Here is a 25,914-nt window from a genome sequence, read left to right on the forward strand (position 1 = left end):
ATCTGGAAGCCTCAGTCAGTGTGGTACTGGAGAAGAGCATTGGACAGTGTTATCAATCCAACCCAACTATCCCTGTAGCCACAGGCTCCTCTTCCTGTCCCTCGGTCTCTCTTTGAGGACCAGACTCAGCCCATTGGGTGTTCTCTCCATCTGCTAACGCACAGAGTAGAGGAGAAGGATATAAGAGGCTTTCGCAGGTGATGATGTTCCCATCTCTTCTATCCATTCTCTCATTTACACATAATTCCATTGGTATTTCATTGATATTTAATGTATTCTTGTTGCTTTGTTTCAATCAATTGGTTTTACTGAAAACAAACCCTTATTAAGAAACCACCCACTGTTAAAACCAGTAATACTAAATGCGCCATTATTACCCTATGAACCAGTTTACAGAAAGCATGGAAGGGTATGGAACATGGATAGATCTTGTACTTCCTGTTTTATATACATTATATTACCTTTACTCTTTTTCAGGACCCAGAGACCACTTGTTATTAATGAAGTAGTGTCTCATTGATGTGTTCTCATGTAGCAGTGTGGCTAGCTAGTGTTTCACTCTACAGTGAGCGCTAATAAACGAGGAAGGTGTGCTACCTGTTTTCAATTAACTCCAGGAATGCCTGACATTTAGCTGTCTGGCTTTTCCTGCCACATGATGCCCTCTCTAACATCCTGTGGCCAACTGACAAGGAATGAAATGTAAAAATGTCTATAGGGGCCACCAACATGCTCCCAACATGGTGCTATGGCTGAATATCAAAGGTCTATCCTTGGTTCCTTGCGTACTTGTTTCCTTGACCTCCTTCTCATAGCTCATTGGAAGAGAAAATCCAAGTGGAGGAACCTCACATCTTCTCGTCCAGTGCGATTTGAGAAGGAGGATGAGGAATAATGACAAAACGAGAATATCCCTCCTTTCCTCATGCTTCCATGTAGATGACAGGATGAGCTAATTAACCCAAACTGAAGCTGTTTTTACAATGCACTGGTGGTAGTTTATGGTTGGCCGCTGGTACAGTCCAGAGCAGCTGCCTGCATCTCCAATTAGTACTGTTTTACTGTGTGGGGTGTTTAGGCCAGTCCCAAATGGTGCCCTATTCCCTATATAGTGCCCTACTTTTGACCAGGGCTTATTGGACTCTGGTCAAAAGTAATGCACTGTATTGGGAATAGGGTGCCATTTGGGAAGAAGCCTTAGTCATGTTTTTATGGCCTCCGTAAATGTTAAAAGAATGTCTATGGCGCTCAGTCAAACCTCCAGGCTATTACATTACAGGTAATGATAGCCAAACCAACTTGGAGGGGGTCATGATGATAATAAAAGTTTTAGTGTCAAGTAAACCAACTGGGATAGAGAACTGATCTGTGGAAGACAAAGATGACTTTTTGGAATTCCTATCACACATAAACTGAGATGCACACAAACAGAAGTACACACAGACGCGCACACACGCAAGCAAGCATGCACACACCCATACCCCCCTACACACACACGCAAGCATGCACACACCCATATCCCCCTACACACACACGCAAGCATGCACACACCCATACCCCCCCCACACACAGTGCATATACACATTATGCACACACACTTGTACACCACCAGTCAGCTATATTTTTCACCTAATGGTCACAAAAGTTGCAAATTGCAGCAAAAAGGACTTGGCAGCACAAAAATCTGTATTAAGTATTGATCTAAAAAGGTCAATTCTCCAAGTCAGCAGCAGCAGTGCATCCTTAAGGCAGCAGCTGTTCGTGGTGATAGGGCCGTATATTAAGAGACAGTAAAAGTGCCAGTTGACGTCAAGCTCACAGTGACACTAAAGAACTGATAGGGTGGAACAGTCATGATGATTTAACAGTCACGATAACTCATAGTTACAAAGGATGAGTCGAGCGCTGTTATACCTCTGGGAAAACTTCAAAGTGCTCAAAGAGGCGGATGCTTAGTCAGCAAAACAGATATGAAAGTGGTATTGCAGTTGATAAGCAATTTTTTGTTGTTGCACTAATCTTACTTTTACAGCAAATAGTCTAAGGCCCCGTACACACTTAGGTTGTACAACTGGTGTACAACTCATTTGACACAGAGCTTGTGAAACCTCAGATATTTTTGTGATGCAACAGAGTTTATCTGTACACAAAATGTTTCCACAACCATTGTGGGGTGTCTCCGCAGGGTAATTACTTTTGTGCCGAAAAGCTCTCCTTTGTATCACAATTGTTGTGTCAAATGTGTTGTACATCAGATCTGCAACTTGAGTGTGTACGGGGCCTAAGCGTCCGGATCAAAGCACATCAAGCCATGTATATAACTTTGCGGTTTATGACAAACTCACCATTTCAAACAGGATGTCATTCTTTGCAGCGCTTTTCTCCTCAATCACCGACCAGCAGCACTACAATAGCTACAGAGGGATGTAGTGAGATGTTTAGTGCCCCAATGGTTTGATGTTGTGAGTAGGGGTCCCATGTTCATGGGCTGGTATTAATAAAGTGTCTCAGAGTTGGAGTGCTGATCTAGGATCAGTTTGCCTTTTTAAATCATAATGACTATGCTGGGGACCTGATCCTAGATCAGACCTCCTGGGTGTAGAACAGGGTGAGGGGAAGGTAGAGGGGAGTCAGTGTGTCTGGACTGAGAGCATGTCCACACACTATGAAGTCTCTGTGATGAATATTTCCTTTTCATATTAAAGCATAAGACAACGGCGAAGCTGTTCATATCGTATCACCAGGAGCAAGTTGATGATATGAAAGAAGACAGAGACAATTTATTGCAGAGTATCATTATTCAGACTGTGGATAATGATGGAAAGAAAGGATTCTTTCTCATCGGGGAGGCTGTTAGACGATGCCGTCTATTTTTCTGGAGGCAATGTTCACTAACAATGTACACATACTCTCTGTGTGTGTGCACTTGTGTGTGTTTGTGTGTGTGCGCGTGTGTGTGGACCAACGATCTAAGCAGCCTCTGAAGAGCATCAAGGGTTTCTCTGGGGATTCTCTCTGACAATCACTGTTCCCTGTCTCTGACCTCTCTACATGTCGTTATAGGTAATGGACCAAACTGCAGCGGGTATAGTGAACATCTTCTTTTATTGAAGGAAACCAAAACACTTACACAAAACAAACGACGAAACAGTCCCGCAAGGTGCATAGACTAAACAGGAATCAACCACCCACAAACACAAGAGAACTAACCCAACTAAATATGGCCTCCAATTAGAGGCAACGACAACCAGCTTCCTCTAATTGGAGGTCCTACCAAAACCAACATAGACATAGAAAAGCTAGATAGAAACATAGAAATAGAAAAACTAGAACATAACCCAAACACACTAAACAAACTCCCCCTGCCATGCCCTGACCAAACTACAATAACAAACAACCCCTTTTACTGGTCAGTCCCCACAAGAATAGTAAACAAACCAAAAAATTGACTAACTGGGGACATTTTGTTACTCCCCACAAGGTAAAACATTTCATAGTTCAGGTTAGGGTTAGGTGTTAGGGAAAATAGGATTTTGAATGGGAATTAATTTTGTGTCCCCACAAGGTTAGTTGTACAAGACTGTGTGTGTGTGTGTGTGTGTCGTACGTGTGTCCCCCCTCCTTTCTCTCTCACCTTCTCCCTCTCCTTCACTCATCTGGACTTGATTGTTACTGAGGCTCATGGTGTGGTATATCTACTGTAGTCACTGTCGCTGGCTTTATCTGCAGTAGAGCAGGCAGCTTGACGTTTGGTGATGGCTTTTAACACTAGTCTCTACACAACATAGACCGGCATGTTGTGTTTCAACCCAAAATTCACAACGCTGTGAAACCAGTAAAAGTGAAGGAAAAGGTCCAAGTCTTTGAAGTTGTTTACAATTATGAACGGAAGGCGAATCAATGGCCAAGATAGTGTCTCTATCCTATTGCACACACAGCTGTGTCTAAGCCTACCTGAAGTATTTTCAAGTCCACCAACCCCCCCTGCCTCTGTTTAGGGAAGATATTAACACAGTGGAATCTTTCTTTGGAAGCGAATGAACCAATTTATCCAAGTTTCAGCATTCGCTGTAAGGCCTGCATTTCAATGAGTTCCACCCTCAAGTGTTAACTGAGGACAACGCTCAGACAAGTAGCTAACTTTAATAAGGAAGGAGTTCAAATTTGGACACCGTCCAAGACTTTGGTTTAAGTCCCCCCTATTCAGGTAGAATCCCCACAGATGCAGAAGACAGATAAGATTCAAGTGCACTACTTTGACCAGAGCCCTATGGGCCTTCCCTATAGGGCCTGGACAAAAGTAGCGCACTATATAGGGAATAGTGTGCAATTTGGGACGAGGACTCGGTAATCAAGTGTTGTCGGAACGTCCTGCCGGTGATGTTTATGAGGGCTCTGATTACCATAATCTAATTGGTTACGCAGATTTCTTGCTTTTGTGGGAGACCAGTGGGAGGCTTAGCTTCACTCCATCATATCACGGAACCCATCTCAGTTACCTTTGAAGATGGATTTCAAGGTTGCCACTTGTCAGGTGGCTTCATTTCGACTGGTTTTCTTCTCTCAATCTTTCCCTCGATTCAGTGTGTGTGGTATGTGGGTGTACTTCAATGTATTCACAAAGCGTCTAAGAGTAGGAGACCCCCCCCTTTTGGCCACATGAGAGGGTACTGTACTATTCCCCTTTTTTCCAAACCAAGAGGTGGCATCTAATACCACATTTTGGGGGGACGGAGGGGATGTATAAAGTGAAACTGGTCTTGTCAGTAGTAGAAGCAAAGGATTATGGGAAAGCGTCCCCCACCTTCAAAGTGCTGTCTGGAAGTCACTGAGTAGGAAATACTCCTAACCTTTCCCCGGCAGGCCAGATGCAGTGCATACAGGATTGAGACAGCCGAGTAATTGCAGGAGCACGTAAAATGATTTACCCCCTCGCAGATGAATGAGGTTACGGAAGGTGCAACCACGGGTATGATTTGGAGAAGGAAAAAGGTAGGAAATGTACTAAGTCCGAAACCGTCGGATGTTGGGTTTTGTATATCACTTTATTTGGTCAGTTCGTTTCACGTCTAATTGCGTTGATGTGAATTTTTACAAAACAGATGTGTGTGATGTTGTGAGGTGTTTGTGGATGTTGAGCACAAATTGGGAGTCACCTTGATGCTACTTCCCCCCCTTCCCTCCAATCCATCTCGCCTTCAGGCCTATTCACTTAGAGCTGGTGGCACAATCAAACATTTAGATTGTATGCAAAAAAGGAAACAGCAGGGAAAGGTCATTATGCTTGACGTGCAGTAATTCTATGTGACACGCTAAAGTGCTTTGCCACATTATGTGCTCATCTTTCAATGTTTAAAGTCATTAATTTCTTATTCGTCACTCCTAACTTCCCCCTAAAAAGTGTTATAAACAGGCATGAAGTTATACAGTAGGCACTGCACACCTAGTGGCGGAGGTGAGTATTACATCCGTCACCACGCAAACTGAAACTCTGCAAAGTCCAAATGGCTTGAACTCTGGCTTGTGGCTAAAGAATTATATATTGCCCTGTTGAAGGGTACTTGGCGTAATGCAACACTGACATTCAATCTTTTTTATCGGCATACTAGTCTGTCAAGCGGGGGGAAGATATAAGGTGTCGGACCGGCAGGTAGCAGTGTTTTCAATTTTCCAAGGCTGTCCACATCAGCTGGCCCTGAACCGTGACGATAGGCGCTAGTCACTCATACTGTATGTAACACCAAACCCCTAAAGGGTAATGAGCGATGTATTTCAAAGCCTAGAAGCTCTGTGAACTGCCTTACACATGGGGTGTGTGTGTGTGATTGATATAGCCGCTCTCACAGGCTGTGTGTTTCACAATGCAGATATGGCACATGCCATTACATTTGCTTGCAGACTTACTACTAACACAAAGCGACACACTCTTCTTCTTGTCAGTCGCCTCCTATGCCATTCCCTGAGATCAGTACTGTAAGTATCACTGGAGACTGCTGAGGGGAGGACGACTCATAGTAATGGCCAGAACTTAGCGAATGGAATGGCATCAAACACATGGAAACCATGTGATTGATGGATTTGATACTGTTCCACCTATTCCACTCCAGTCATTACCACAAGCCCATCCTCCCCAATTAAGGTGCCACCAATCTCCTGTGGTAAGTATACACATGGAGCTGCGTCAACTGTGTTGAATTTAAGGATGGGAGAAATATCAACGTGCGGCTAACACAGTCGGTTAGTCAGCAGTCAGACGACACTCAACCCTCATGCTTTGGGCCCACTGATGCATTCTGGGATACTTCACCCCAAACGATAGAATGAACAGAAATAATTCAAAGTGAGCTCACAGGCTGAAGTTAGCCCCCTTCTCTTTTAGTTGTCTATTTGAAGTTGTGGTGTTTTTTTACTCAGATCTGAGCATTTCTCTGTGACAGAGCCAGGGAGCACAGGCGATGTGCTGACTCGGGAGCGGCCAAGCTAGGCAGGCTAGTCAGACAGGCAGCGTGACTTTGGACAGTTTGAAAGGTATGGGGCCCAATGTGTCCCACTGGCTCCCAAGCTCTCCTATAATAAGACTGGAGAGGAGGGAATTTACTGGAGCACGACTCCCCCTAGGGCATCTTCAGAGGACCCAGGTCCTCGCTCGCTGCTTTGAGCTCTCACTCAGCCAAGCAGGTTGGGTCCTTTTGTGTTAATAATCGCATATATATATACACACACACATACTCCTATTTTGTATAATTGTTTTGTACTGTTCTCACCCAGACTGTCCAACAATACTAACAGTTCAGGCCAGAACATAACAGGCCATACGGTTGATCACAGTCCAAATGAGAACTGACTGAAAAAGGAGGGCAAACAATTGAAAGCTTCGGCTTTTATCCATAGCCCCGTGGTCATTTTATCCTTTACACTGTCAGCATCTGTATACTGTGCTGCTTCTGGTAAGCCTCTGGTAAGATAATATATCCTCTTGGATCCTCTCTCGCTCTCATCTATTTTTCTCTTTTCGGTTTGTCTTCTATGACATAACCGGCTTAACCTGCTCTGTTATGCCACTTTCACCCAATGATAGAGTGACCATGTATCTGAATGGCACTCATGCCAGGACAAATTCAGAGAACGTTATATGGTAGTGTAATGTAATTGTGTATTTCCTTTAATCATTAAAGAATCTGTTCGTGCCAGTTATTTCAGAATAACAGTTATTTCAGAATTTGAAATAAGTGAGATGAAAGCCAGAGATGTGTTTTTCTATCATTTTTACCTTGTCAGCTCAGGGATTCGATCTAGCAACCTTTCGGGTACTAGTCCAATGCTCTAACCACTAGGCTAATATGAACTCACATGTCTATGTTTGCATAAAACCGGCATCAGTTTGCATTGCTTCTGCCACAATCCACAAACATTAGTACTATGTATGAACCATAGTCAACACTGGCCTCTTCTCCACAAATCAATTAAGCATATAGAGAGAAAGTGTGTCACGCCCTGACCATAGAGAGCCCTTGGTTCTCTATGGTGTTTAGGTCAGAGTGTGACTAGGGGGGTGTTCTAGTCATTGTATTTCTATGTTGGTGGTTTGTATGGTTCCCAATTAGAGGCAGCTGGTAATCGTTGCCTCTAATTGGGGATCATATTTAGGAAGCCCTTTCTCCCACCTGCTTTGTGGGATATTGTTTCAGTTAGTGCCTATGTGCGCACTGTACTACACGTTTGTTGGATGTTTTGTTGTTTTTGTTGTTTCACTGTGAATTAAAATTATGTGGAACTCAACTCACGCTGGGCCTTGGTCCGCTCTGTACGACGATCATGACAGAATATCCCACTAAGCAAGGACCAAGCAGCGTGTGACGGATGTAAAGGAGTTTTGGACCTGGGAAGAAATCATGGGAGGACACGAGACCCTTCCTTGGCGGGTGTCGCAGAGGACTCAGGAAGGACAGCGATGACGCCGGGGACCGTGGCCACAGAAACCCCAAGATTTTTTTATGGGGTTGCACGAGGGGTGGTCGGCCGAGCCAAGGAGAGAGCCAGAGCCCGCCTGGGAGTCGATGGAGCAGTGTGAGGAGGGATATCGGAGAATGATGTTGGCTAGGAGTATGCTGCAGCGCAGGCGTTTTGAGGAGAGTGTTATCAGGCCGGTGCCGGCTCCACGCACCAAATCAAATCAAATGTATTTATATAGCCCTTCTTACATCAGCTGATATCTCAAAGTGCTGTACAGAAACCCAGCCTAAAACCCCAAACAGCAAGCAATGCAGGTGTAAAAGCACGGTGGCTAGGAAAAACTCCCTAGAAAGGCCAAAACCTAGGAAGAAACCTAGAGAAGAACCAGGCTATGAGGGGTGGCCAGTCCTCTTCTTGCTGTGCCGGGTGGAGATTATAACAGCACATGGCCTAGATGTTCAAATGTTCATAAATGACCAGCATTGTCAAATAATAATAATCATAGTAGTTGTCGAGGGTGCAACAAGTCAGTAACACAAGAGTAAGTGTCAGTTGGCTTTTTCATAGCCGATCTTTGAGAGTATCTCTACCGCTCCTGCTGTCTCTAGAGAGTTGAAAACAGCAGGTCTGGGACAGGTAGCACGTCCGGTGAATAGGTCAGGGTTCCAGCAGGTCTGGGACAACAGGTCTGGGACAGGTAGCACGTCCGGTGAACAGGTCAGGGTTCCATAGCGGCAGGCAGAACAGTTGGAACTGGAGCAGCAGTACGGCCAGGTGAACTGGGGACAGCAAGGAGTCATCAAGCCAGGTAGTCCTGAGGCATGGTCCTAGGGCTCAGGTCCTCCGAGAGAGAGAAAGAAAGAAAGAGAAAGAGAGAGAGAATTAGAGAGAGCATATTTAAATTCACACAGGACACCGGAAAAGACAAGAGAAATACTCCAGATGTGACAGACTGACCCTAGCCCCCCGACACATAAACTACTACAGCATAAATACTGGAGGCTGAGACAGGAGGGGTCAGGAGACACTGTGTTCCCATCCAATGAAACCCCCGGACAGGGCCAAACAGGTAGGATATAACCCCACCCACTTTGCCAAAGCACAGCCTCCACACCACTGGAGGGATATCTCCAACCACCAACATACCATCCCGGGACAAGGCCGAGTATAGCCCACAAAGATCTCCGCCACGACACAGCCCAAGGGGGGGCGCCAACCCAGACCAGGCCTCCAGTGCGCCTCCCCAGTCCGGTACGTCCTGTGCCAGCTCCCCGCACTCACCCTGAAGTGCGTGTCACCAGTCCGGTGCCGGCTCCACGCACCAGGCCTCCAGTGCGCCTCCCCAGTCTGGTACGTCCTGTGCCAGCTCCCCGGACTCGCCCTGAAGTGCGTGTCACCAGTCCGGTGCCGGCTCCATGCACCAGGCCTCCAGTGCGCCTCCCCGGTCTGGTACGTCCTGTGTCAGCTCCTCGCACTCGCCCTGAAGTGCGTGTCAACAGTCCGGTGCCACCTGTACCGGCTCCACGCACTAGGCCTCCAGTGCGCCTCTCCAGCCCGGAGCGTCCTGTGCCGGTTCCACGCACTAGACCTGAGGAGCTTGTCATCAGTCCGGTGCAACCTGCGCCGGTGCCCAGTCCAGGCACGGTGTCCAGTCCCGCTCCCTGGCAGGAGCCTTCCTCTGCGCTGGTGCCCAGTCCAGGAACGGCGTCCAGGCACAGCGTCCAGGCACGGCGTCCAGTCCCGCTCCATGGCAGGAGCCTTCCTCTGCGCCGGTGCCCAGTCCAGGCACGACGTCCAACCTAGCTCCATGGCCGGAGCCTTCCTCTGCGCCGGTGCCCAGTCCAGGCATGGCGTCCAGTCCCGCTCCAAGGCCGGAGCCTTCCTCTGCGCCGGTGCCCAGTCCGGGAGAGGCGTCCAGCCCAACTCCATGGCCGGATCCGTGGTCTGGGCGGGGGGCTACGACCCGCACCGGAGCCGCCACCAACACTAGTCACCCCCCCACCCTCCCTATTTGGTTTCAGGTTTTGCGGCCGGAGTCCGCACCTTTGGGGGGGTACTGTCATGCCCTGACCATAGAGAGCCCTTGGTTCTCGGTGTTTAGGTCATAGCGTGACTAGGGGGGGGTGTTCTAGTCATTGTATTTCTATGTTGGTGGTTTGTATGGTTCCCAATTAGAGGCAGCTGGTAATCGTTGCCTCTAATTGGGGATCATATTTAGGAAGCCCTTTCTCCCACCTGCTTTGTGAGATATTGTTTCAGTTAGTGCCTATGCGCGAGCTGTACTTCACGTTCGTTGGATGTTTTGTTGTTTTTGTTGTTTCACTGTGAATTAAATTGATGTGGAACTCAACTCACGCTGCGCCTTGGTCTGCTCTGTACGACGATTGTGACAGAGAGAGACTTTCTGAGTCCTAACTGAGCTCTCAGGTCCTCCCCTAACATGACATTGGCAAGTGCAAAGAATGACTACGCGAAACACAGTGCTAAAACAGGAACGAGTGGGGAGTGGAGACCCAATACTTTTAGCGGCAGACATTTTATTACATTCAGGAAGTGGCTGTTGCCAGGTTTGCTGGAGAAATGAATTCTATTGTAAATTGACTTTCTGCCATTTTCTCAAAGCAGGCCAGTTAGCAAGTTAGCTACTACATAAAAATACAAATTATTTAGTAGACGCTCTTATCCATAGCGACCCACTTACAGTTAGGGCATTCATCTTAAGGTAACTAGGTAGGACAACCACAGAGTATCCGTCATAGTAAGTACCTTTTTCCTCAATCAAGTAGCTACAGTATCAGTAAAGTCAGTGCAAGCAGTAAAGTGTTAGTTCACGAAAGGCAATAAAGACTAAAGTCTTTCTTGAGTACAGACTTAGCATGTCTTTCAGTAGCTTGTAAGCAAATCCATTACCGTCACAAAGAGGTCACTTTCTCACCTGCTTGTCACCCCTGAGCTTCTGAGTGCCACTCAATGTAATCTAATTAGGCCCATATTGAGTAATCATTAGCAATTAGCCTGTCGTACTCACTCCAGCTCCTTCTGATTACATATCTTAATTACCGCTATCATGTATTATGAATGGGGGTAAGATGGGGTGAGCTAATCGGTTAGCACTCTCTAATTAGCTTTTATGCTAGTGTCGTGGAGGGCTCCTGACTTGTCAGCAATGTGAATATGTAAGGATATGTGGGAGTGGGCGATATGCAGAGGTGATATGGCTTTAGTGTTCTCGGGGTCACGACACACAGCTTGTGGCGGGGCTGTGGTGCCAATCATGGTGCATGGTGGGTATAAATCATTTACAGCGTCAGCGGTGGTCAGTGGATGATGTGGGGAATTTGAAATTGTGTGTGTGTGTGTGTGTGTGTGTGTGTGTCATGTATGTGTGTGTGAGACTATTCCAGTGTAACCAATGTAAAGTGGCCCAGGCAGAAAGAGAGAAGAGAAGCAAAGAGGTTATCTTGATTCAGAAGTGGTGGGAGTATTTATAAGTATGCATACTGAGACTGGCTGGATTTATGGACATGAATCAGCAAACATGAATTCACAATGTGTATCAATAAAGCAAACGCTTGAGCTGTGCTGTGCTAGACAATTAAGCCTGCTTGTCGATAGCATCTTATTCAATACGACTGCAGTTAGACTTACACAAGCATGAAATTAATGGACTTTTGTCAAAAAAAACTCTCCACCTGGCACTGTAAATGGTTGATAGATAATATCTGACTTTACACTGAATAATGTTTTTTATTCAATTCCAAAGGATAAGACAAAAACGTTTTTGGAACATTCATGTTCATAAAGATTTAGAACATTCTCACAAGTTCTTAATCATTACCTAATGAAAACATGTCTTCTCTCAAGACTTAAGCATCTCAAATGTGTTGCCTAATGTGCCACAGAGATATATACTGCTCAAAAAAATAAAGGGAACACTTAAACAACACATCCTAGATCTGAATGAAATAAATAATCTTATTAAATACTTTTTTCTTTACATAGTTGAATGTGCTGACAACAAAATCACACAAAAATAATCAATGGAAATACAATTTATCAACCCATGGAGGTCTGGATTTGGAGTCACACTCAAAATTAAAGTGGAAAACCACACTACAGGCTGATCCAACTTTGATGTAATGTCCTTAAAACAAGTCAAAATGAGGCATAGTAGTGTGTGTGGACTCCACGTGCCTGTATGACCTCCCTACAACGCCTGGGCATGCTCCTGATGAGGTGGCAGATGGTCTCCTGAGGGATCTCCTCCCAGACCTGGACTAAAGCATCCGCCAACTCCTGGACAGTCTGTGGTGCAATGTGGCGTTGGTGGATGGAGCGAGACATGATGTCCCAGATGTGCTCAATTGGATTCAGGTCTGGGGAACAGGCGGGCCAGTCCATAGCATCAATGCCTTCCTCTTGCAGGAACTGATGACACACTCCAGCCACATGAGGTCTAGCATTGTCTTGCATTAGGAGGAACCCAGGGCCAACCGCACCAGCATATGGTCTCACAAGGGGTCTGAGGATCTCATCTCGGTACCTAATGGCAGTCAGGCTACCTCTGGCGAGCACATGGAGGGCTGTGCGGCCCGCCAAAGAAATGCCACCCCACACCATGACTGACCCACCGCCAAACCGGTCATGCTGGAGGATGTTGCAGGCAGCAGAACGTTCTCCACGGCGTCTCCAGACTCTGTCACGTCTGTCACATGTGCTCAGTGTGAACCTGCTTTCATCTGTGAAGAACACAGGGCGCAAGTGGCGAATTTGCCAATCTTGGTGTTCTCTGGCAAATGCCAAACGTCCTGCACGGTGTTGGGCTGTAAGCACAATCCCCACCTGTGGACGTCGGGCCCTCATACCACCCTCATGGAGTCTGTTTCTGACCGTTTGAGCAGACACATGCACATTTGTGGCCTGCTGGAGGTCATTTTGCAGGGCTCTGGCAGTGCTTCTCCTGCTCCTCCTTGCACAAAGGCGGAGGTAGCGGTCCTGCTGCTGGGTTGTTGCCCTCCTATGGCCTCCTCCACGTCTCCTGATGTACTGGCCTGTCTCCTGGTAGCGCCTCCATGCTCTGGACACTACGCTGACAGACACAGCAAACCTTCTTGCCACAGCTCGCATTGATGTTCCATCCTGGATGAGCTGCACTACCTGAGCCACTTGTGTGGGTTGTAGACTCCGTCTCATGCTACCACTAGAGTGAAAGCACCGCCAGCATTCAAAATTGACCAAAACATCAGCCAGGAAGCATAGGAACTGAGAAGTGGTCTGTGGTCCCCACCTGCAGAACCACTCCTTTATTGGGGGTGTCTTGCTAATTGCCTGTAATTTCCACCTGTTGTCTATTCCGTTTACACAACAGCATGTGAAATTTATTGTCAATCAGTGTTGCTTCCTAAGTGGACCGTTTGATTTCACAGAAGTGTGATTGACTTGGAGTTACATTGTGTTGTTTAAGTGTTCCCTTTATTTTTTTGAGCAGTGTATATTATATTTTATAAACTGGGTGGTTTGAGCCCTGAATGCTGATTGGCTGACAGCCGTGGTATATCAGACCGTATACCACGGATATGACAAAACATGTATTTTTACTGCTCTAATTCCAGGCACTCCGCTTTGCTTAAATATATAACAGACAATATTATTGTCTGTTGACAGACACATTTGAGTGGTCTCGCGTGTCTCTTTGAGATGAACTGAGTCTGCAATAAATTGGGATAGATGTTGAATCCCAAATAGAACCCTATTCCCTACATAGTGCACTACTTTTGACCAGAGCCCTATGACACTATATATAGGGAATAGGGTGCCATTTAAGGCGCAGACAGAAACTCAACAGAAACTCGGACGCTCAGGGACATTTGTTTTTCTTTCCTCGTGTTCTTTTTTCTGCCATCCATTTTGATGAGACTGATCTCAGTGTAAATCCCCCCTGACACCAGTCTAATGCCAGTCTAATGCCATCCTATCCATGCCCCTTTCCACCGCCTGGCATTGTGCAGTTAATCCAGACCAAGGCCCCCGGTGTGTTGCATTGGCCATTTGTCTCTCATTGGAATGACTGCCTTGTAGACAGGCTGCAAAAGGTTTACAATGTATTTCAATGGAGACATTTACACTTCAGCTGTATGGAGATGTGCTGTAGGGTTGAGGTAGATTTTATAAAGCAGAGGGCATTGAAAATAACATTGATCACCTTTTGTGGAATATGCTTTTCTTTCAGGTGGTTGGCCCATCTATGATTGAATAACCATGTTTGAGAGTATCCTTGTTTGAGGAATAACCTGTCTGATACTTGAAGATGTGTGAGCAGCATCGCAGCTAATTTCTGGACTTTAGTTCAGTGCGATAATGCTATTGTTGAGGTATGCGGGTTCAATACCTAGTTAGTTACACTGTATCAAAGCACAACAAAGCTAATCTTCTCTCCACATGCTGTGTGTATAAGGCTCACTATTACCCCCAATACCTTCAATTACTGTGTGTGCGCATGCGTGTGTGTGCGCGCGTGTGTGTGCGTGCGTGCGTGTGCGTGTGCGTGTGTGTGTGTGTGTGTGTGTGTGTGTGTGTGTGCATGCGCGTGTGTGTGCGTGCGTGTGTGTGTGCGCGTCAGACCTGGGTTCAAATACTATTTCAATTATTTAAATTACTTTCAGTATTCAGATATTTTTTTTTTGAAAATACAAGTAGTTGTTGTAATGTATTTGGAAATACACAGAGTATTTCAAATACAAATATTTAAAAATACTAAGCTATTTATAGGAAATAATTGGAAAATACTTCCAACAGAAGTAGTTTATTTCGGACACTTTTTTTGAATATACTCAAATACAAGGTAATTAATAAATAATTAAATGCCGGCTTTTAAGCCCAGTTCTGGCGTGTGTCTGTGTTTGTGCACGTAAAGTGTCTCTAAGCTCATTTTCTTCTCTGCCCCCACAGTTCTGCTGGGCGTGTTGACGGCGTGCGCACAGACCGAGATGAAGAGGGTTGTCGGTGACAATGCGACACTGCCCTGTCACCACCAGTTCTGGGCAGGTGACGCCCCCACACTGGACATCGAGTGGCTCCTCCTCAAGCCCAGCTCCAAGCAGAGAGTGGTGAGTGCTCCCTTTGGTTATTGGCTTTGGGTGCATCTCAACAGCCTAAAGTGGCATCCTCCCCTTGTCACATTTCCTCCATAACTAGACAGGTGAAAGCACATTTCTGGTATAGGCGTTTATATTTCTGTCACCTTGCCTGTGTTTTCAGATCAGTAGGAGAGGAGACAACAGGAAGCAATTTCAGACTATTGAGATCGTAGAACCAAAAATAAATTATAAATCAAATCAAATTGTATTTGTCACATGTGCCGAATACACCTTACGGTGAAATGCTTACTTACAAGCCACTAACCATCAATGCAGTTCAAGAAATAGAGTTAAGAAATGATTTACTAAATAAACAAAAGTACATTTTTTTATAAAAAGTAACACAATAAAATTACATAACAATAACAAGGCTATATACAGCATTTATATTGTTTCTTTGTACAGGATAGAGACAGTAGATAGGAGGAGAGAAAGCACTAGAGCAGTGGATCTGATTTGAACCCATGCTGGGAGTGGTAGTACACCGTGAATATATGTGATCGAGAAGCAACGACTTAGACAGCTGAACCACCCAGGCATACATCAGCAGTGTGTCTTCTGTGAATGGATAAGCATCCTCAGCTCTATGACACAGACACAGCTTCTCCCCCATTATGACATAACAAACAGTACGTCACTGTCTCCAGTTCATTGAGGCCTATATGGGTCTATATAGGGACCCACTCTTCTCAATGACTAGGATTACCCCCAAAGGACTGAATCAATCTCTCATCCACTTCTCTCAACTTTGAAGATCTTTCAGCAAACTGTCTTGTTTTTAGAGTCATTCTGGTTTCACTCAACCCATTTGCACCTCTGCAAGTGGGCAGAGTTTTCTTTCCATTTGGCCACTGGTCAAGCTAATATCTGAGGTACCGTCAAGCTTGTTAGACCAATATGGCCGCCTCCATTTTCCCTCCACTCTCTCCCTGCAGGTTATTGAAAGTGAAGGATAATTTACAAGGCCTGCTATTTATCCGCAGAAAATAAAATCGCATTCGCCCACTTTACAGGCTCTGCTTGGATATCCATGGTGATGTTTAATACCTGCAATGGGGGTTATAAACTTTAAGTGATGTGGGCTGACAAAAATCTGCATTCTTCCCTGCATTTGTTATTTTATGAATTTCCCTACATGGTCAAGTGATGAAGTAATGTCTTGTTTTGTCTTTGGGTCTGAGATAATGTAGTGGTAGACACAGTTTGTTTGTTTTGTCTTTGGGTCTGAGATAATGTAGTGGTAGACACAGTTTGTTTGTTTTGTCTTTGGGTCTGAGATAATGTAGTGGTAGACACAGTTTGTTTGTTTTGTCTTTGGGTCTGAGATAATGTAGTGGTAGACACAGTTTGTTTGTTTTGTCTTTGGGTCTGAGATAATGTAGTGGTAGACACAGTTTGTTTGTTTTGTCTTTGGGTCTGAGATAATGTAGTGGTAGACACAGTTTGTTTGTTTTGTCGTTGGGTCTGAGATAATGTAGTGGTAGACACAGTTTGTTTGTTTTGTCTTTGGGTCTGAGATAATGTAGTGGTAGACACAGTTTGTTTATATACAGTGTCTTCAGAAAGTATTCATACCCCTTTACTTTTTCACATTTTGTTGTGTTACAGCTTGAATTTTAAATTGATTCAATTGAAATGTTGTGTCACGGTCCTTCACACAATTTCCCATAATGTCAAAGCGGAATTATGTTTAAAACATTTGTTAGATTTTTTTATTAATATAAAATGAAAAGCTGAAATGTCTTGAGTCAATAAGTATTCAACCCCTTTGTTATGGCAAGCCTAAATAAGTTCAGGAATAAACCTTTTATTAACAAGTCACATAATAAGTTGCATGGACTTTTGAATGACATGATTTTTGAATGACTGCCTCATCTCTGTACTCTACACAAACAATTATCTGTAAGGTCCGCAGTGAATTTCAAACACATATTCAACCACAAAGACCAGGGAGGTTTTCCAATGCCGTGCAAAGAAGGGTACATATTGGTAGATGGGTAAAAAAAAAAGCAGCCATTGAATACACCTTTGATCATGGCAAAGTTATTAATTACACTTTGGATAGTGTATCAATATACCCAGTCACTACAAAGATACAGGCATTAACTATTTTGCTGGAGACGAAGGAAACCGCTCAGGGATTTCACCATGAGGCCAATGGTGACTTTAAAACAGTTATTTAATGGCTGTGATAGGAAAAACTGAGGATGGATAAACAACGTTGTAGTTAGTCCACAATACTAACCTAAATGACAGAGTGAAAAGAAGGAAGCCTGTTCAGAATATAAATGTTCCAAAACATGCATCCTGTTTGCAATGAGGCACTAAAGTAAAACTACAGAAAATGTGGCAAAGAAAGGAACTTTATGTCCTGAATACAAAGCGTTATGTTTGGGGCAAATCCAACACAACACATCACTGAGTATCACTCTTCATATTTTCAAGCATGGTGGTGGCTGCATCATGTTATGGGTACGTTTGTCATTGGCAAGGACTAGGGAGTTATTTTGGATAAAACTAAATGGATAAGAGCTAAACACAGGGAAAATCCTAGAGGAAAACCTGGTTCAGTCTGCTTTCCAACAGACACTGGGAGACAATTTCACCTTTCAGGAGGACAAAAACCTAAAACACAAGGGCAAATCTACACTGGAGTTGCTTACCAAGATGACACTGAATGTTCCTGAGTGGCCTAGTTACAGTTTTGACTTAAATCGTCTTGAAAGTCTATGGCAATACTTGAAAATGGCTGTCTAGCAATTATCAACAACCAACTTGACTGAGCTTGAAGAATTTTTTTAATAATAATGTGCAAATATTGTACAATCCAGGTGTGCAAAGCTCTTAGAGAGACTTACCCAGAAAGACTCACAACTTTAATCACTGCCAAAGGTGATTCTAACATGTTTTGACTCAGGGGTAAATTCGATATTTCTGTATTTAATTTTCAATATATGTGCAAAGATTTCTAAAAGAATGTTTTCACCTTCTCATTATGGGGTATTGTGTGTAGATGGATGAGAATGTTGTTTTATCCATTTTTAATTCAGGCTGTAACACAACAAAATGTGTAATAAGTAAAGGGGTGTGAATACTTTCTGAAGGCACTGTAGCACAGCATGTAGTATGATCACCACATAATCACAATAATATGATATGTGTTTACAATGATTGCCAATGGTCAGTAGCATACCTCGTTCATTCCCCCTAAGTGATACATATATGCGTGTACTGTATCAATGTGCGTGTCACCTACACATATCCACAACCCTTCTCCAGATAACCATGGGTACAGAACCACCATTTCCACTTTCCTACACAAGTCCTGCAATGCACAGCCAGAACCTCTAACACTAACTCTTATCTCTCTGTACCTCATTCCCTCCCTCCTTGCCACCTTTCCTCCCTCCCCGCCAGGTGATCACCTACTTCGCGGGCCGGGTGTACGACCCCAACGAGGCGGAGGAGGGGCGGCTGTCCTTAGCCGGGGACTACCTCAAGGGGGATGCCTCCCTGCTGATCAGTGACCTCAGCCTGGGCGACTCGGGCGAGTACAGCTGCAAGGTGAAGAATGGGGGGAAGTACCAATGGAGCACGGTCAACCTCATAGTACAGGGTAAGTCCTAATGGAGCCCGGCCATTCTCATAGTACTTGGTAAGTACCAATGGAGCACGGTCAACCTCATAGTAAGTCCTAGACCCACTGTGTATTTTTGGGGATTTTTCACACAATCGAAACGAAAATGCACAGCAACAAACAAAACAGAAAAATTAAAACATTCACCACCATATAAGGTTTTGGACGATCAATTCAAAACAAACAGAAAAAACCCTCAGGGAGTTAGGTTTGGTTGGGCTAAAACCGAATTCACTGCAATACAGTATCATTCTTATGTCACTTGAAAAGGGATGCTGTACAGGTGGGCATCTAGTAAGAGATCAAGAGATGTTCCCGCCACTGCTTGCCTGCAAGGTTTCACTGTTATATGAAATGTCTAACATTGTTTAACCTTTTGCTAAACTGGACTAAATCAGGGTCCCACAGAGTGTTTCTTGGTAGTCTTAAACATCTACTTTGAAACAAAAGTATACACCTCACACACATGGTTATGGGCTTAAAAAGAGAAGACACCTATACCATGTCAGATATATAGTTGAAATGTATTACATGTTTTGTTTTGCATCCCAATTATACACTTTATACACATCACAAAAGACGGAAATATAAGAAAACCGTTTGACATAGAAACAACAAATTCTCTGCATGAAAAAAATAAATAATGTTTATTAATTATGAAATTATGAAAAATATGAATAACATTCCACCCATGAGGCCACTAGGTAATTTGATTGATGGAAAGGCATACATGCTAATGTGGTGGATATAAATGATTTAGGTGATACTATCCTTTCTCCCTTCATACTGTGGTTGACTGACAATGACCACACAAACACTGTTGGTGAGATGTTTGAGTCACTACCTAACTATCCTGTTGGTGTCACTGAAGGATAAGATGGCAGTTACTTGTCATGTACTTGTGAAAGTGAAAATGAGCTCCAAAAGGTAGACAATGGACCACTGCCACATGTTGCTACCGATTCAAATCCCTGAATGTGCATAAGAGATAAAAGCGTAAGTAGCACCTGTGGCACTGTGTATGGCTCTGATATAGCGCTCTCTCCAGCCTGCCCTCCCCTCCCACGGTCTCCCACAGTAAGACGTTAAGAGAGTGCGCCACACATTTATGCATACATTTGTACAAATTGGCCCGCAGCTTTGAAACGCCACTTTCGATTTTTTGTGAGACAAACATTAGCATTCGTCTTGTTCAAAGGTAAGATAAGGGGATGGGGGATTGGGGTTGGGGCGCGGTGGGAAGTGGAACTGACACGGAAACAAGATGGAGGGCCCCGCCTCCTCCTCCCCCTTCTCCTCAGCCCCCCTAATTGCATCCTGGTTAGAATTCACCCTACTCAGCAAAATGAAGAGAGATCAGGGGAAGAGAGGTCCATGATAGAGAGAGGGAGGTGGATGGTGGGGATGTTGTGGCGGTGTGTCTAAGGAGTTACTAACAGGACCCAAATGGTCTCAGCAGGCATTGTTGTATTTACCTCACTTATACAATGCATTCGAAAAGTATTCAGACCCCTTGACTTTTTGTTACGTTACAGCCTTATTCTAAAATGAATGAAATTAGTTTTTTTCCTCATCAATCTACACACAATACCCCATAATGACAAAGTAAAAACAGGTTTTTAGTAAATGTTGCACATTTATTAAATATAAAAAAACAGAAATACCTTATTTACAAATGTTGAACAGTATAAAAAGCAGTTTGCAAGTTCTGGAAAGCTTTTGTCGGAGACGAGGCACAACAATAAATAACAGTATCATCAGCATAAAAGTGAAGTTGCGCATTTTGCACATTTTTGTCTAAATTATTTATATAAATAGTGAATAAGAGGGGCCAAGTACAGAGCCCTGGGGCACACGATTACAGACAGACAATTTAACAGACATGAGCCCATCAAATTGAGTGCACTGAGTTCTATCAGACAGATAGTTAGCAAACCATGAAACTGCATGCTTCGAAAGAACAACGCTTGACAATCTCTGCCTCAGTATAGCATGATCAACTGTATCAAAAGCCTTAGAGAGATCAATAAAAAGTGAGACTCAGTGCTGTTTTTTGTCAAGGGCTTCAGTGATATCATTTAAAACCTTCATGGTTGCTGTAATTGTGCTATGCTTCTTCCTGAAACTCGATTGGTACATTGATAAAGTAGAGTTAGTATATAAAAACTATTTTAGCTGTTCACTCACAAGGGTTTCAAGTATTTTCACCAGCGGTGACAGCTTTGAGATTGGCCTATAATTATTTAAAAGAGTTGGATCTCCCCCTTTTAAAAGTGGTAGAACAAATGTGGATTTCCAGATCTTTGGAATTTCATTACATTCCAGGGTTAGAGTGAACAGATTTGTAAGTGGTTCAGCTATGAAATCAGCTGCCAGATTTAAAAAGTAGGGATCAAGATGATCAGGACCTGCAGGCTTTCAATGATCTACGGATTTCAGGGCTTTATGTACCTCCTGCACTGAGAATGGTAAAAAGCTAAAAGTTTGACCAGCTCTCGCTGGTCAAACTTTTGATTGATGATTGAAACAATTCAGCATTTCAGTTTTGTCATATACAGCAACAAAGTCCTTCAATACACATGATGGTAATTCATTAACATTACTGTTTCCAGACATAAACTTAATAGCCTTCCACAACTTTCTAGGGTCATTCAGGTTATAAGTGCTAACAGACATAAAATATTCAGACTTGGCCTTCCTGAGAAGAAAATAACACTTGTTTCGTAACTGCCTACAAAGAAGCCAATCAGCATCAGAACATGATTTCCTTGCTTTAGCCCAGGCTAGATTACATTTGTGAATAATACAAGACAGCTCAGAAGAAAAACATGGATTATCCCGCCCTTTAACCCTGAACCTGTAGAATGGGGCATGTTTGTTTACTATTTGGAGAAAACCATCATGAAAGAATTTCCAGGCAGTTTCCACATCAGGAATAAGCTCAATCTTGCTCCAGTCAAAATAAAACAAATCATGAAAGAAAGCCTGCTCATTAAAACTCTTCACATTTCTCTTAGGAATAAAGCGTGCGTTTGTCTTAGGAACCGTAGTATTTCTAACAGCAACAACAGCACAATGGTCACTTAAATCATTACAGAAAACACCAACTGCAGAATATTTATGTGGAACATTTGTCAATATCAAATCAATCAGGGTAGATTTATCTGGACATTTGAGATTTGGGCGAGTGGGTGAGTTAATTAACTGGGTAAGATTCATAGAATTACAAAACATTTTTAAATCATCAGACACCGGCTTTAACCAACACCATTTCACTGTAAAGAAGTTTAGACATAAGATGCATCAGAGAAGAAAATGCATCACCGAGAGCAGAGGGGGGTCTATGACAGCCAATCACAGTTACAGAGAGCAGAGGGGGGTCTATAACAGCCAATCACAGTTACAGAGAGCAGAGGGGGGTCTATAACAGCCAATCACAGTTACAGAGAGCAGAGGGGGGTCTATAACAGCCAATCACAGTTACAGAGAGACCCTTTGAAACCTCAATATTCAAAGCAAGAAATTCCAACTGTTTACAAATAGTTTCAGACTTTGCCACACTTACAAGGAATTTAGTCTTTACATATATAGCCACACCCCCACCTTTCTTAATTCTATCAGTGTGATACACATTGTAACCATTTATACAAATATCCTTATCAAGAACAGACTTGCTGAGCCAGGTTCCATATAGTAAATGCTTAATGAATGTATTTAATGATACCAGGGAAAAACACTCACATTCTGTTCAACATGACATCATTTACATGGTGAAGAGCAAGAAGCCGCTGAAGGAGTTAGTTGTTTGAATCACCATACAGCCAGCCTGCAGTTTCCAGGTACTGTAGATGCATGTAGACCACATCCCCCTCCTCTAACTCAAGGACAGCTGCATTAGATTCCTACTCCCAATCCCGATCAGCATCAACATTTTCGTATGTGACCATTACTCTCTGGTCAAGTATACTGTACACCCATCCATGATACCACAGGCAGGGAATCTAAAGTAGTAGACTCCTCTCACTGGTGTAGTGAAGACACCTGCATGACAAAAATATTATATTGTATATTCATTCTTATGTATATATACACTGAACAAAAATATAAATGCAACATGCAACAATTTCAATGATTCTACTGAGTTAAAGTTCATGTAAGGAAATCAGTCAATTGAAATAAATAAATTAGGCCCTAATCTATGGATTTCACATGACTGGGCAGGAACGCAGCAATGGCTCTGCTGCTAGTGCTGGATTGTATTATTAAAAACCAATAAGAATATGAGATATGTTTGGCTATCTGCTGGTCCATATAACACTATCTCAAAGCTAACATACATTTTGTACATATGTACTACAACCTGTGTTCTCTCTTTCCAGTTCCTCCACTGATGGTCAGTCTGATCTCACTGGTTGTCAGATCTGCTGCTTGTGCTGGACATGTTGAAACAAGTAAAGACAAAGGATAAACATTGTTACTACTAATTTGACAGCTTTATTTACTGGCTTCAGGTTATTTGTCTCTAGAAGGTTGTCAGGTTGTTTGTCTCTGTAGAAGGTTGTCAGGTTGTTTGTCTCTTGTAGAAGGTTGTCAGGTTGTTTGTCTCCTGTAGAAGGTTGTCAGGTTGTTTGTCTCCTGTAGAAGGTTGTCAGGTTGTCTGTCTCTTGTAGAAGGTTGTCAGGTTGTCTGTCTCTTGTAGAAGGTTGTCAGGTTGTTTGTCTCTTGTAGAAGGTTGTCAGGTTGTTTGTCTCTTGTAGAAGGTTGTCAGGTTGTTTGTCTCTTGTAGAAGGTTGTCAGGTTGTCTGTCTCTTGTAGAAGGTTGTCAGGTTGTTTGTCTCCTGTAGAAGGTTGTCAGGTTGTTTGTCTCTTGTAGAAGGTTGTCAGGTTGTTTGTCTCCTGCAGAAGGTTGTCAGGTTGTCTGTCTCCTGTAGAAGGTTGTCAGGTTGTCTGTCTCTTGTAGAAGGTTGTCAGGTTGTCTGTCTCCTGCAGAAGGTTGTCAGGTTGTCTGTCTCTAGAAGGTTGTCAGGTTGTTTGTCTCTGTAGAAGGTTGTCAGGTTGTTTGTCTCCTGCAGAAGCTTGTCAGGTTGTTTGTCTCCTGCAGAAGGTTGTCAGGTTGTTTGTCTCCTGTAGAAGGTTGTCAGGTTGTTTGTCTCTAGAAGGTTGTCAGGTTGTCTGTCTCTAGAAGGTTGTCAGGTTGTCTGTCTCTTGTAGAAGGTTGTCAGGTTGTTTGTCTCCTGTAGAAGGTTGTCAGGTTGTTTGTCTCTGTAGAAGGTTGTCAGGTTCTCTGTCTCTTGTATAAGGTTGTCAGGTTGTTTGTCTGTAGAAGGTTGTCAGGTTGTCTGTCTCTGAGAAGGTTGTCAGGTTGTCTGTCTCTGTAGAAGGTTGTCAGGTTGTTTGTCTCGTAGAAGGTTGTCAGGTTGTTTGTCTCTGTAGAAGGTTGTCAGGTTGTCTGTCTCCTGTAGAAGGTTGTCAGGTTGTTTGTCTCTTGTAGAAGGTTGTCAGGTTGTCTGTCTCTTGTATAAGGTTGTCAGGTTGTCTGTCTCCTGCAGAAGGTTGTCAGGTTGTCTGTCTCTTGCAGAAGGTTGTCAGGTTGTCTGTCTCTTGTAGAAGGTTGTCAGGTTGTCTGTCTCCTGCAGAAGGTTGTCAGGTTGTTTGTCTCTTGGAGAAGGTTGTCAGGTTGTCTGTCTCCTGTAGAAGGTTGTCAGGTTGTTTGTCTCTTGTAGAAGGTTGTCAGGTTGTCTGTCTCTTGTAGAAGGTTGTCAGGTTGTCTGTCTCTAGAAGGTTGTCAGGTTGTTTGTCTCTTGTAGAAGGTTGTCAGGTTGTCTGTCTCTTCTAGAAGGTTGTCAGGTTGTCTGTCTCTTGTAGAAGGTTGTCAGGTTGTCTGTCTCTTGTAGAAGGTTGTCAGGTTGTCTGTCTCTAGAAGGTTGTCAGGTTGTTTGTCTCTTGTAGAAGGTTGTCAGGTTGTTTCTCTCTTGTAGAAGGTTGTCAGGTTGTCTGTCTCTTGTAGAAGGTTGTCAGGTTGTTTGTCTCTGTAGAAGGTTGTCAGGTTGTTTGTCTCTGTAGAAGGTTGTCAGGTTGTCTGTCTCTTGTAGAAGGTTGTCAGGTTGTCTGTCTCTAGAAGGTTGTCAGGTTGTTTGTCTCTTGTAGAAGGTTGTCAGGTTGTCTGTCTCTTCTAGAAGGTTGTCAGGTTGTCTGTCTCTTGTATAAGGTTGTCAGGTTGTCTGTCTCTTGTAGAAGGTTGTCAGGTTGTCTGTCTCTTGTAGAAGGTTGTCAGGTTGTCTGTCTCTAGAAGGTTGTCAGGTTGTTTGTCTCTTGTAGAAGGTTGTCAGGTTGTCTGTCTCTTGTATAAGGTTGTCAGGTTGTTTGTCTCTGTAGAAGGTTGTCAGGTTGTCTGTCTCTAGAAGGTTGTCAGGTTGTCTGTCTCTGTAGAAGGTTGTCAGGTTGTTTGTCTCCTGCAGAAGGTTGTCAGGTTGTTTGTCTCCTGCAGAAGGTTGTCAGGTTGTCTGTCTCCTGCAGAAGGTTGTCAGGTTGTTTGTCTCCTGTAGAAGGTTGTCAGGTTGTTTGTCTCTGTAGAAGGTTGTCAGGTTGTCTGTCTCTTGTATAAGGTTGTCAGGTTGTTTGTCTCTAGAAGGTTGTCAGGTTGTCTGTCTCCTGCAGAAGGTTATCAGGTTGTTTGTCTCTTGTAGAAGGTTGTCAGGTTGTCTGTCTCCTGCAGAAGGTTGTCAGGTTGTTTGTCTCCTGCAGAAGGTTGTCAGGTTGTCTGTCTCCTGTAGAAGGTTGTCAGGTTGTTTGTCTCCTGCAGAAGGTTGTCAGGTTGTCTGTCTCTTGTAGAAGGTTGTCAGGTTGTCTGTCTCTAGAAGGTTGTCAGGTTGTTTGTCTCTTGTAGAAGGTTGTCAGGTTGTTTGTCTCTTGTAGAAGGTTGTCAGGTTGTTTGTCTCCTGCAGAAGGTTGTCAGGTTGTCTGTCTCTTGTAGAAGGTTGTCAGGTTGTTTGTCTCTTGTAGAAGGTTGTCAGGTTGTTTGTCTCCTGCAGAAGGTTGTCAGGTTGTCTGTCTCTAGAAGGTTGTCAGGTTGTTTGTCTCTTGTAGAAGGTTGTCAGGTTGTCTGTCTCTTCTAGAAGGTTGTCAGGTTGTTTGTCTCTGTAGAAGGTTGTCAGGTTGTTTGTCTCTGTAGAAGGTTGTCAGGTTGTC

General features: G+C 43.8%; 1 protein-coding gene across 3 annotated transcripts in view; it reads left to right on the top strand.

Moving 5' to 3' along the window:
- Positions 1-25,914, top strand: part of clmpa (CXADR like membrane protein a) — a 178,843-nt gene that overhangs the window by 78,738 nt on the left and 74,191 nt on the right. For all 3 annotated transcript variants that reach the window (XR_006769668.1, XM_014197817.2, XM_014197816.2), the window contains 2 exons: positions 14,902-15,059; positions 18,507-18,705. Coding sequence is in view for 2 of the 3 variants with exons in the window: in XM_014197816.2 (XP_014053291.1) it covers positions 14,902-15,059; positions 18,507-18,705 (357 nt within the window). In the remaining variant the exon portion in view is untranslated. The remainder of the gene's footprint in view (positions 1-14,901; positions 15,060-18,506; positions 18,706-25,914) is intronic.

The sequence above is a fragment of the Salmo salar genome, chromosome ssa04 (assembly GCF_905237065.1).
Source record: "Salmo salar chromosome ssa04, Ssal_v3.1, whole genome shotgun sequence".
Taxonomy (NCBI): Eukaryota; Metazoa; Chordata; class Actinopteri; order Salmoniformes; family Salmonidae; genus Salmo; species Salmo salar.